This window comes from Hypanus sabinus, chromosome 1 (genome assembly GCF_030144855.1).
Source record: "Hypanus sabinus isolate sHypSab1 chromosome 1, sHypSab1.hap1, whole genome shotgun sequence".
NCBI lineage: Eukaryota > Metazoa > Chordata > Chondrichthyes > Myliobatiformes > Dasyatidae > Hypanus > Hypanus sabinus.
In genome coordinates, this window is record NC_082706.1 from 45,676,599 (window position 1) to 45,689,595 (window position 12,997).

Below are 12,997 nucleotides of genomic sequence, written 5' to 3' on the forward strand. Positions count from 1 at the left end.
GTGTGATGGGACGGTGTTGAGTGAATTTCACTCTGTGGCTGATCCCGAGAATGTATGATTGGACTGTGTGGAATGAATTTCTCTCTGTGTCTGTGTGTGTGATAGAAGGTATGGAGGGAGCTTCACTCTGTGTCTGACCCTAGGAACGTGTGATAGGATGGTGAGGAGGGAGTTTCACTGAGTGTCTGACCCTGGGCGTGTGTGATGGGACGGTGTGTGGGGATTTTCACTCTGTCTGACACTGGGAGTGTGTGATGAGATGGTGTGGAGGGAGTTTCACTGGTGGTCTGATCTTGGGAGTGTGTGATGGGATGGTGTGTGGGGATTTTCACTCTGTGTCTGATCCTGGGTGTGTGTGATGGGATGGAGTGCAGAGAGTTCACTTTGTGTCAGTTCCCAAGAGTGTGTGATGGGGTGGTGTGGAGGGAGTTTCACTCTGTGTCTCACCCCGAGCGTATGTGTTGGGGCTGTGTGGAGGGAGCTGACTTCCTGTCTGAACCCAGGAGAGTGTGATTGGACCGTGTGGAGCTTTGCACTCTGTGTCTGACTCCAGAAGTGCATGATGAGAGTGTGTGGAGGGAGCTTCACTCTGTGTCTGATCCTGGGAGTGAGTGATGGGACGGTGTGGAGGGAGCTTCACTCTGTGTCTGATCCTGGGAGTGAGTGATGGGACGGTGTGGAGGGAGCTTCACTCTGTGTCTGATCCTGGGAGTGAGTGATGGGACAAGCTGGAGGGAGTTTCACTCTGTGTCTGACCCCGGGAGTGTGTGATGGGACAAGCTGGAGGGAGCTTCACTCTGTGTCCAACCTCTGCATTGTGTAATAGGATAGTGTGGAGTGAGTGTCTGATCCTGAGAGAGTGATTCCTACTCATTCTCCATCCACTTTCTTCCACTTCTTTCCCTTCACCCTAGCCCTCCTTCTCCCCTCCCTCCACTTCCCTTCCCCCTTCTCCCTTCCCTCCACTTTCCTTCCCCCTTCTCCCCTCCCTCCACTTTCCTTCCCCCTTCTCCCCTCCCTCCACCTTCCCTCCCCCTTCTCCCCTTAAACATTCCTCTGACTGTCCCCGTACACCAACCCTCCTCTCTCCCTCTGATTTCTCCCTCCCCTTTCCTCATTGTTCTGTCCCCCTACCTTCACCACCTCCACTCTCCCCAACCCACTCCCCCTCTCCTTCCCCTCTCTCCCCATCTTCCCCTCTCACCTGTCTCACTCCTCTCTCCCCACACTCTCCCCCTCCCCTCCTATGCTCACCACCCCTCGCCTCCCCTCCCCATCTCCCTTCCCCTCACCCTAACTGCTCCCTCTCCCTCAATCTGTCCCACATATACCCCATCCCTGCCCTTCTCCCACTATCTCCACCCCTCAGCCCCCTTTCATATCCTCTCCACACTCTCCCCTCTTCCCTCTCCACTCTTCTCTCCTCTTCCCTCTCCCCTTCCCCCTCCTCTCTCCCCTCCCCATCCCTCTCTCTTCCCCCTCTCTTCCCCCTTTCTTCCCCATCACCCCCTCTAACCCTCTCTACCCTCTCTCCCTCCCCTCTCCCCTTCCCCCTCTCCTTGCCTTCTATATCCCTCCCCTCTCTCCCTCTCCCTGTTCGTTCCACCCTCTCCTCCTCTCCCCTTAACCCCTCCACCTCTCTCCCCCACTCTCAACCACTCCCCCCTCCTCCCTCTTATGCCCCTGCTCCCTCTCTAACCCCCTCTCCCCTTCTCTCTCCTCTTCCATTTCCACTTCTGTCCCCTCTCTCCCAATCTTTTACCCACTCTGTCCCCTCTCCTCACCGTCTCTCTCCTCCTCCTCACCGCTCCTCCTTCCCCTCTCTCCTGCCCTCCTCTCCCCTTCTCCTTACCTTCTCTCCACTCTCTCCCTGCTCTTTCTCCTTCTCTCCCTCTCCCCCTACTTTCCCTCTTCCCCTTCAACCCCCAAATCTCTCCATGTCACTCCCTCATCTCCCCTCTCTCCCCCTCACCCTCTCTCTCTGTCCCACCCCTCCCCATCTCACCCCACCCCCTCTCCCCTCTCCACTCCCCCACTCTACCCACTCTGCTCCCCTCTCCGCCTCTCCCTCGCTCTCTCCCCTTCTCTCCCTAGCTGCCCCTCCCACCTCTCATCCCCTCTCGCACCCTCTCCCACTCTCTCTCCCCTTCTCTCCCCTTCCCTCTCCCCTCCCATCCTCCACACTCTACCCTCCCTCTCTCTCCCTCTCTCCCCACTTCTCTTCCTTCCCTTCTCTGCCTCTTACCTTTCTACCTTCCTCCCCCTCAATCCCCTGCCCCATCCTATCCCTCCACTCCTATCTTTCCACTTCCCCTCTCTTTCCCTCCTCCCATCCAACACCTCCCCCTCCCTCCCCTTCCCATTCTCCCTCTCTCCCCCTCTCCTTTCGACCCTATCTCCCTCTGCAACTCTTTTTGCCCTTTCCCCTCTGCCCCTCGCTCTTCCCCTCTTCCCTTTCCACCTTCCTCCCCCTCTGTCGCCATTCTCTACCCTCACTCTCAGCCTATCCCACCACTCTCCTTTTTCCCCTCTGTCACCCCTCTCTCTCCCCCGCACTCTCCTCCTCTCTCTCCCCCTCCACTCTCCTCCCTCCCCTCTCCACTCCCTCTCTCCTTACCTTCCGTCCCCTTTCTCCCTGCTCTCTCTCTCCCCTTATCTCCATTCATCCCCTTCTCCCCTACTACCCCTTTCTTCACTCTTCTCCTCTTCCTTTCACCCTTCAACCCCTACTCTCCATTTTCCCCCTTCCATCCCAAATCTCTCCCTCACCTCCCCCTCGCTTTCCCTCTATTCCCTCCCCTGCTCCTCCCTCTCTCTCCTCTCCCACTCTCTTCAACACCCTCTCCCCGCATTAGCACCCCTTCTCCCCCACTCTTTCCACTGCCCCCCTCTGGCCTTCTCCCTCCCTACCTCCCCCATCCCCGTCTCTCCCAACCTTTCCCATCTCCTCCCTCTTAACATGCTTTCCGTCTCCCCTCTCCCACTCTCTCTCCCTTTCTCTGCCCCTCTTTGCTCCCTTCTCCCCTGTCCCTTCACTCTCCTCTCTTTATCCTTTTTCTCCCCCTCTTTCCCCCTCTCTCCTCTACTCTCACCCCCTCTCTCCCCTCTGTCACCTCTCTCTCTCCTCATTCTCCCACTTCTCTCTGCCCCCTCTTTCCCGCCTCTCCCCCACTTACTACCCCACTCTCTAAACCCTTCTCTCTACCCCTCTCCTCTCTCCACTCTCCTCACTCCCCTCACCTCCCACCCCACACCCCCTCCCCCTCTGCTTCTCTCCCCCTCTCTCCCTCCTTACCCCCTTTGCCCCTTATCCCTATCTTCCCTCTCACCCACAACTCACTCCCATCACTCCTCTTACCCCTCACCCCTTTCCTCCTCTCTCCCACCCCTTCACCCTCTCAACCATGCCCCCGCTCCCCCTATTTCCATCCCCTCTCCCCACATTTCCCTCTTCTCCCCCTTTTTGCCGCTCTATCCCGCGTCTTTCCACCCTCCCTCTGCACTCTGCTTCCCTGACTCCACCCTCTCTCCCCCAACCTTCTCACCCCTGCCCCCTCACTACCCTCTCACTGTCTCCCCACCTCTCTCCCACTCTCTCACTTCCCTTCTCTACCACCTCTCTCTCCCTTGCCTTTCCACATTTCTCCCCTCTCAGTCCTCTCCCTAGCCCTCCTGTCCCTCTCCCTACCTCTCACCCTATCACCCGCACTCCCCCACCCTCTCCCTGACCTCACCCTCTCTCTCGCCCCTCTCTCCCCCTCCCCACTCCCTCTCCCCACTCTCTCTCCCTTTCCCCCCTCTCCCCTCCCCTCTACCCTCCCCTCTCGTCTCTCCTCCTTTCCTTGCCTTCTCTCTCCTCTTTCCCCACTTCTCCTCCTTCTCCCCATCCTCCCTCTCCCTCCCCTCCCTAAATCTCTCCCCATCCTCCCTCTCCCTCCCCTCCCTAAATCTCTCCCCATCCTCCCTCTCCCTCCCCTCCCTAAATCTCTCCCCATCCTCCCTCTCCCTCCCCTCCCTAAATCTCTCCCCATCCTCCCTCTCCCTCCCCTCCCTAAATCTCTCCCCATCCTCCCTCTCCCTCCCCTCCCTAAATCTCTCCCCATTTTTCCCCTTCATCCAACTTCTCCCCCTTCTCACCACCCTATTCTCCCTCCCTCTCACTCCCGCCTCTCTCCCCCCTCCCTCCTCTCCCCTTTCACCTTCTTCACCCTACCTCCCCTTCCTTTCCCCTGTCCCTCTACTCTTCTCTTTCCCCTCTCTCCCATCACTCCCCCATCTCTCTCCGCTCTCACTCTACCCACTATCTACACCCTTTCCCTCGCCTCTCCTCCTGCCCCTTTTCTCAATTTCTTCACCCTCCGCTCTCCCCCTCCCCCTCTGCTTGCCTTCTCTCTCCACTTTTCCTGCTCTCCCTCCCTTAGCCCCTCTTCGTCCCCTCCTGACCCTCTCTCCCTCCCCACTCTCCCCTCCCCTATTTCCACCCCTGTCCCCCCTTCCACCTCCTCCCCTTTATCGTCCTCTCCCCTTCTCCCTCCTGTCCATCTCATCACCCTCTCCCTCTCTCCCACTCTCTCCTGCCCCTTCTTTGCCCCTCTCTCTCCCACTCCCCTTTCCACCTCCCTGATGTCCTCTCTCTACTCCCTTGCCTCATCTCTCTACCCCTCCCCACCTCTCTCCCTGCTCTCACTACCCTCACTCTACCCTCTCTCTGTAACCCCTCTCACTCCCCTCCTCCTTGCCCTCTGATCACTCCCCTCACCTCCCTCCCCTCCTCTTTCCCCTATCAACCCATCTCACCCCTCTCTCCCCTCCACCCTCTTCCTTATCACTCCACTTCCCCTTGCTTTCTCCCTCTCATCCCCTCTTCCCCCTCTCCCTCTCACCCTCTCCTCTCGCTCCCCTTCCCATCCTCTCTCCGCTCCCCCTTTCTCACCCCTCTCCTCCTCTCCCCTTCTCCCTGAATCTCCCACTCTCCCTCTCCCCTTTCCACCTTCCTCCCTTCCCTTCTCCCACACTCTCTATCCCCTCCCTCTCCCCTGTCCCTCTTTCCTCTCTTTCCCCTCTCTTACCCTCTCTACCCTATTCTTCCCTTCTCTGCCCCACTCTCTCCCCCTCTCTCCTCCCCTTTCTCTCCCCACCTCCCTCACCCTTCTCCCCTTTTCCCCTTCCCCCACCCCTCCCTAGATCTCTCCCATCACTCCCCTTCTTTCCCCTTCTCTCCCCACTCTCTCAACCACCTCTCTACCCTGACCTCTACCTCCTCCCCCACCCTCTCTGCCACCTCCCTCCTCCCTCCCCCTCTCCCCACCTCTCCCTCTTTCCCCTTCTCCTCACTCCCCCTCCCTTCCCCTTCTCTTACCCTCTCCTCTCCCCTCGTTTCCCTCTCTCTGTCCCCTCCTCCCTCCCCTTCTTCTTGCCTTTTCTCCCCTTCTCCTTGCCTTCTCCTTCTCCTCTCTCCCCCTTTTCCCCTTCCTCCCCTCCATCCCCCTTCCCTAAATTTCTCCCCATCACTCCCCTCTTCCCCTCTCTGTCTCTCCCACTCCCTCCCCTCTCTCTTTTTCTCTCCCCCTCCTCTCATCCCCTCTCTCTCCCTCCCCTCTTTAAACTACTCTCTTAGTAAAGAGAGACAATGATGATTATTGGGTTGAACGGTTGTGCAGTGGTTAGCACAATGCCTCACAGTACCACCAACCCTCCACTGTCTGTAAGACAGTTGTCCGTACTCCCCGTGGCTATGTGGGTTTCCTCCGGGTGCTCCGGTTTCCTCTCAAAGATGTTCCTGTTGGTAGGTTAATCGGTTATTGTAAATTACCCCGTGATTAGGCTCGGGTTAATTGGGGGTTGCTGGGTGGGGCAGGTCGAAGGACCAGAAGGCCTATTCCGCATCGTACCTCTCGATAAATTCAATCGCTTATCTTTACTGTCAAATGAAGCAGCGAATGACTCCATGTTCAGAATGTTACAGGGTGCTCCCTCCTCACTCTCTGTAACCCTCAGCGTGACGTTCTCTCCTTACTACCTCAGTACCGTGACTCAAAACTGCCTCTGTCAATCTTCTTGTAACCATCCTCATCATGTGTGGGTGAGTTGGAGTCCGTTGGGCCGGCTGAAGAGAATCCAAACCCATGGGGTTTACCACCAGACCTGAAGCACCAACAGCCGTCAGTGATGAATAGCTCAGAGGAGAGCTGGTGCTCTTCCTTGTTCTGGGCAGCGGATATCGATAGAAGTCTTTGTTGTTCTTTTGTTTCTCAGCTCAGGGACGGCTATCCAAGGCGTCAGTCATTTCAACGGCTTTGAAAGGGGCTCTGTTTCTTTTCACCTCAGTGGCTCTGATCTGTTTCCTTAAGAACCGCAGGAATACCAGGAAGTGAGTATTCAGAAACCTCCCACTGACTCAAAGGGTCATTTTGTTGTTGATGTGTGTATGTACAGTACAACTCTCATATGTGTCTTCACCAGATAGCCATGAAATGCCATGGGTGCTGTTGAAAGGAAAGTTATCAACTCTGCCCCCCAGTACAAAAAGATAAACCCAAAACAAACAAAACTCACAATCCCCAAACTCCTCAACAGAGAAATGAACAACAGAATATCAAATCCCCCCACCCACCCCTGCAGAAAAGAAAGTGACAATATCAATCCCTGACCCTCACTCACAGAAATAAAGTGACAGTAACATCAACCCCCACCCCACCCTGAACACAAAAAATTACAAATCACCTTCCTGCCAATCAGCCACATGAAAGAAAACCCTGAAAAACTGAAGGCGACCAATAGAAAGTACAACTCAAATATCACAAATCTCTGATTATCAAAAACATCTTTTCATCACTTTATAAAGCATCTCCTTAGATTCCTTCTTCACCTCTCCTGCCTGTCCCCTCCCTACTTCCCTTCCCACACCCCTTGATCTTTCCTCTGAGTTGTTTTTCACCTGGTACCTTCCACCCTCCCCCCACCTTCTTTATAGAGCCCCTGCCCCCTACTTCTTCAGTCCTGATGAAGGGTCTCGGCCTGAAACGTTGACCGCTCCTTTCAATGGATGCTGCCCAACCTGCTGAGTTCATCCAGCTTGTTTGTACGTCTTGATTTGACCACAGCATCTGCTGTGCACTTTGTGTTTACTGTAAATCCTTACTGTCCCAGACGCTCGTGATGTCTGCAAGACCCTGCACCCTGCACCATTCCTGAGCCTGTATCATCGTCCAGTCCGTCCCTCTTCAGGACACCGACGCCTCTCATCGCTCCAGCATTAATACCCAATACCTGCCTTCCGCAGTCCGGAGCTTGGAATTCCCTTCCAGGTTCTCCAGCCTCCCTCCCCGGGACCCTTCCCTCCTCTTTACAGAGTGTTCGTCACCTGCCTTTTTCTTAAAGACTCAATGTCATTACGATTTCTAATGTCAGACACCAACCCTCACCAACATGAACAAAACTCAGCTGACAGAAGAACATTAGGAACAGGAGCCCCATAGAAGGACATCTGGCCCATCGAACCTGATCTGCCTTTCAATGTGATCATGGCTGATCTGGCTGTAGACTCACTCCACCAACCTGCCTTTTCCCCATGATACTTCATTCCCCTAAATTGCAAAAAATGATTTAACTGTGTCTTCAATATATTTAATGACATTATGCTCTATTGATTCCCAGGGCAGAGAATTCCACAGATTCATTAATCTCTCAGAAAACTACCTCCTTTTTTCAGTAAAAGGGGCTTTTCTTCCCCACCTGCTTTATTATTGATGCAGCTCTTATTGGCATCTCTACTTCTGCTCTCATCCAATTCCACCCCCCACCCACAGAGAACAGTTAGCCTGGTCCTCACCTACACCAACTAGTCTATATGTCCAACATATCATTCTTTGTAACTTCTGCCAGATACAATGGGATCCAATCATCATCTACATCTTCTCCTTCCCCCTTCTCCCCTCTCTGCTTTCTACAGGGATCACCCTCTCTTAACTCCCTGGTCTGCGCATCCCTCTCTAGACACACTCTTCTGTTATCATAGAGAGTGTGACACCTGCATTTACACCCCCTGCCTCATCACCATCTGGGGTACAAAACAGCCCTTCTCGGTGAGGCAGCCTTTCACAGTCCCCCGGCGTTACTCATTGTATCCCGTGCTCTTGGTTTGGCCTCCTCTACATCAGTGAGGCTAAATACAGGTTGGATGGCACTTCACAAAGCACCTTCACTTTGTCCACCATCGCTGCCTGGATTTCTCAGTGGCCAGACATCCTCATTCTCTTTCCCATTCCCCCACTGACATATCTGTCCTTGACCTCTTCAACTGCCAGGTTGAGGTAAATGGAAATCAGAGGAACAGTAGCTTGTATTCCATGTTGATACTCTCCAACCCAGTGGCACAGGTACTGAATTCCCCAGCTTCTGGTAACTGCTCCTTCTCTCTATCCCTTTCCTCTCTCTTCCTAGTCCACATGGCCCCCCCTCCCATCCTATCTACCTGCCCATCACCTACACATTCCTCCCACTAGCTCCCTCTTCACCTTCCTCTCAAATCAGAGTCCATTATCATCCGTCTTTAGTCATGCCCCACCTTTGCTCCAGATCCATTCCAACCCTTGCCCATCTGCCTTTCAGCTCTCTCACCTCCATCCAGCTATCCTCTGCCAGCTCACTACCCCATCCAACGTTTTGAAGTGTTGCCCCAGATTCCAGTATCTCCAGTCCAAGGTGTCCCCAACAAAACGGTATATTGCTGCACATGGAGTGTGAAGTGGGGAATGTGGAGTTCCTGTTTCAATGTCAATCAATACTAAGGGATTTTCAACAAACACATTAGAGTTTGTGCTTCACACCCTGCACTCCCTCACTCAGAGATTCATCAACATCAGGATTCTCGAATCTACCTACTTTTCTTCCCTTTTATAAACTCTGACCAGTCACACTTCAGGAAGTGAGACCCAACCCTGGAGAAGGTCAGGGAGGGAGGATATTTCCCAGATGACTCCCAGAGATGTGCAGTTCTCCTGCAGAGAGGCTGTGTTCCCCAGAACAGGTCAATGGGAGATTGAATGAAGGCATTAAAAATCATGAGAGGTTACACAGGACATAGTGAATTGCGGCACCTTACCGACCCTCAGCCTACAATGTTCTAAACTTTCCATCTCATAAAGCTGTCCATGTTCCTGTCATCCATGAGCCTATCTAAGGGTCTCTCAAACGTCCCTGATGTATCTGGGTCTACCACCACCCTGGCAGTGAGTTTCTCACCAACCACCCTACATTCCTCCCATCACCTTAAAATTATGCCCCTGGTATTACCCATTTCTGCCCAGGGGAAAAGTCTCTGACTGTCTACTCTGTCTATACCTCATCATCTTATATACCTCTACCAAGTCACCTCTCACATTCCTTCACACTCAACAAAAAGGCCCGAGCTCGCTCAACCTACCCTCATAGGAGATGTCTTGAAGTCCAGACAACATCCTGGTAAATCTCCTCTGCACCCTCTCTAGATTTTTCACATCCTTCCTAGAAAGAGGCCGGGTTGGACAGAGTCAATCAGGAGGGGGTGTTTCTGGAGGGAGGAGCATTAGAAACTGGGGAGTCTTTGACTGGAGGTGATCAGTGAGATGTCTAGAGGGAAAGGGGAGGGGACGGGACAGGTTGTTGTGATCTGGGATGGGCAGCATTAAAGGGCAGTGAGACCAGGTGCAGCAGGAACTTCCCAATCAACAGGACCAGAATAATGGGAAAATGTGCAAGGCCATGGGGGTAGGACAGGGGAGAGCAGGGCTGATTGGAGACTCTCACTGGCAGTGATCACTACTAGACTCACCCAGGGTGGAATTGCTCACTGTGTGTGTCGCAGTCACCAAAATGTCACCCTTTCCTGGGGAACAGTATTCTCTCCTCCCCACCCCGACCTCGGCCTCTCTCATTGCTCCCTGTCTGACTAATGTTGTCCTCAACCCTAGTTCAGCAGAAAAAGCAGAAAGGCTTGTGTCAGAGCATTTGTATGAAATGGTCTCAATGAGTCGTGGGGGAGTCAAGGTGGCAGAACCAATGAAAGCTCCACAATAATCCAGGTAAGAACTATTGCCCGGCACCCTGAGGACTGTTGTTTAGATTACAAGCTCTTCCTCAGCATTGCCCACTGCCAATGCTCCTTCATTACTGTCTCTCCAACGTGATGGATAGTGTAGTGTTCCATGAGTGTTGTCCATCCAGCAATGCCACAGGTTTATAGGGTCAGCACAGCAGAAAGGCCCTCAATGTCCATACCAACTGTTAACTTCCAATCTGTACTCATCTAACACTTGGTCCATAACCCTCTCTGCCTTGCAGTTCCAGAGCTTGTCGGATACTGAAATGTTGTGGAAGTACCCACATCCAGCACCCCTCAGGCAGTACTTTCCATAATCCAACCACTCTCAGGGCCAAAATGTTCTTCCTTAGCACCTCTCCAAGCCTCTAACATCTTAGCCCAAACCTTGGCCCTCAGGTTTTAGATACCAGTGCTTTGAGGAACAGTTTCCTTATTCCCCGTGAAGAATAGTCTGTGATCCACATAGCTTTCATTCCCTCTGTCATGGTCCCCATCCACCTCATCTGCTCCAAGGAAAACTATTGCAGCCGATCCAGTCTCTTCTCTTCATCAAAAAGCTCCAATCCCTTGTTAGATCTGGTGATATTTATCCAGAGGTCCTTCAGAAGTCACTAATGAGGCAGAAAACTTGGTGGTTATGTTGTTTTATTAATTTTTACAGGAACAAAGAATGAGCATATGAAGAAAGAAAACAATGAAGTTGTGGTCATCTTCAACAAAAAATAATCTCGAATTGTGAAACATTCTGTTGTGAAACAGTCTGGTTGTGGGGTGGTATGGGCTGCAGGAAAACATCCAGAAAATACAGAACCAATTGCTGAAAATTCACTCAACAGTTACACATACAGGTAAATAAGAAAATTGCAGGCAAGCATAGGAAAGTGAAATCTGAAGAAAATGAAGGAAAAATAACAATTCTACACCTAATTCCGCACCTTACAACATACTTGTAGAGCAACACAGAAGGGAGCTGAAAGGAATCAATAGGTCAGGCAGCATCTATCTTTGGATGGGTTCGGCCCAAAGTGCCCACAGTCTGTTTTCTTCCATAAATCCTGCCTGAACTGAGGAGTTCCTCCAGTATTTTGCGCAAGGCTCCATATTTCCAGAATCCACAGCAATCTGCATTGTGCCTCCAACATCCTTGTGAATCTCCTCTGCACCTTTTCCTGTACAATCCCATGGTGTGGTGACTCGAATTGAAAGCAGTTGTGACTGAGCCAATGTTTTACATAGTTGCAGCATAACTTCTCTGCTTGTATACTCTGTTCCTCAGCAATGACAGCAAACATCCCACGGCCCTTCTTCAAACCTTTTACTTCAGTGCGGCACGGTAATTGGTCACGTGGGTCACGTGGGCTTGTAGGACCGGTAGGGTCTTACCATGCTGAATCTATAAATGTATAAAAACAACTTTGACTGCAGAAATTCTATTCCCCAATGTTATGTGCGGCCCTGCCATTCATTATTTATACCCTTCCCTCAGTAACCCTCCCTCTAATCACAACACACTGATCGAGATTAGGTTCTAATGCTCTCCCTCACTTGGGTTCTCCCTCAGTACTGCCATTCTGACAGCTGGCTGGTTGTTCTGTTCTGTGACCCTCCCTCAGTATTAGATCTTTAACAGTGGGCCAATCCCACAACCCTGCCCCAGACTGTCTGAATACTCACACCTTCTTTTCTCAAAGAATGCCGGAATCTGTTGTCTTCACTGTGGGCAATACTCCAACAGTGTGTCTGTTGTGACTTTTTGTTTCTTCGTATGTGTGCGCGCGCAAGTGTTTCTGGCTTTGTGTCTTTTGTACGCGTTTTGATCTATCTGTACTTCTGTGTGTGTGTGAGTGCACTTCTTTTTCCGTGTGAGTGAGTGTGTGTTTCTGCGTATGTATGTGTTCCTATGTGAGATGGTGTTTCTGCGCGAGCGTGTATGTGTGTTTCTGTCTGTGTGTTCTTGTACATGTTTTGATGTATCTGTGTGTGCGTGTGTGTGTTTCAGGGGGTTTGTGTCTCTGTGTGCGCTTCTTTTACCGTGTGGGTGAGTGTGTGTTTCTGTGTATGTGTGCGCTCCTATGTGAATTTGTGTTTCTGCGCGCGCGCGCGTGTGTGTGTGTGCGCGCACGCGCGCGTGCGTGGGACGGACAGCACTCCTTCACTCACGAGCATTGTCTCGTCACTCTGCTGTCATTACGGTGAGTGTACCTGTCTCACTGTCTTCCCTGGTGTATTTAATACTTTGGTTCCTAAACAAGCTGATGTGTTCCAATTGGTGTTATGGTGCCTTTCCCACCATACATGGCAGAATATTCCATTTCTTCAGTGATGGGTTTGTGTAAGGGTGTATATACTGTTTGGGTACTGTAATTAACGTAGATAATTCTGTTTATTTTGTAATGAATTATAACTACATTGTGGCATTTTTCTTTTCACTATATTCAAAACTTTGCATGTTTGATTTTTGACGCAGCTACTAAACGCCACTGCACTAAACTTTTAAGTGACTCCAGCTGTTGTTTCTTCAGTCATAACCCACATTTTTAACTCTGTGTGTGTGTGTGAGAGAGAGAGAGCATTTATTTCTGAGTGTGTGTCTGTTTCTATGAGTCTGGGTTTCTATCTGTTTGTTCATGTGTATTCCTGTGTGTATGTTTATGTGTTTCTGTGTGTGTTCTGTATTTCTGGGGTATGTGTGAGAATGTGTTTCTTTCTGTGTTTCTCTGTGTCTTTTTCTGTTTCTCTGTATGAGTGTGAATTTCTCTCTGTGAGTGAGTGTTTCTGTTTGTCTGCTACTGTGTTTGTGTGTTTCTGTCTGTGTGTATTTCTGTGTTTATGTTCCATGTTTTATGTGGTGTATGTGTATATGTGTGTGAATGCTTGTGTGTGAAAGTTTGTGTGTGTTTGAGTGTTTCTGTGTGT

At 51.6% G+C, this 12,997-nt stretch overlaps 1 protein-coding gene across 1 annotated transcript in view; it reads left to right on the forward strand.

Annotated features, from left to right (window-relative positions):
* LOC132393418 (sialoadhesin-like) overlaps positions 1–11,774 on the forward strand; it is a 70,659-nt gene extending 58,885 nt beyond the window's left edge. The window contains exons 12-14 of the mRNA XM_059968631.1: positions 6,256–6,370; positions 9,951–10,061; positions 10,743–11,774. Of these exons, the coding sequence (XP_059824614.1) occupies positions 6,256–6,370; positions 9,951–10,056 (221 nt within the window). The 3' untranslated portion in view covers positions 10,057–10,061; positions 10,743–11,774. The remainder of the gene's footprint in view (positions 1–6,255; positions 6,371–9,950; positions 10,062–10,742) is intronic.
* Positions 11,775–12,997: the final 1,223 nt, after the last annotated feature.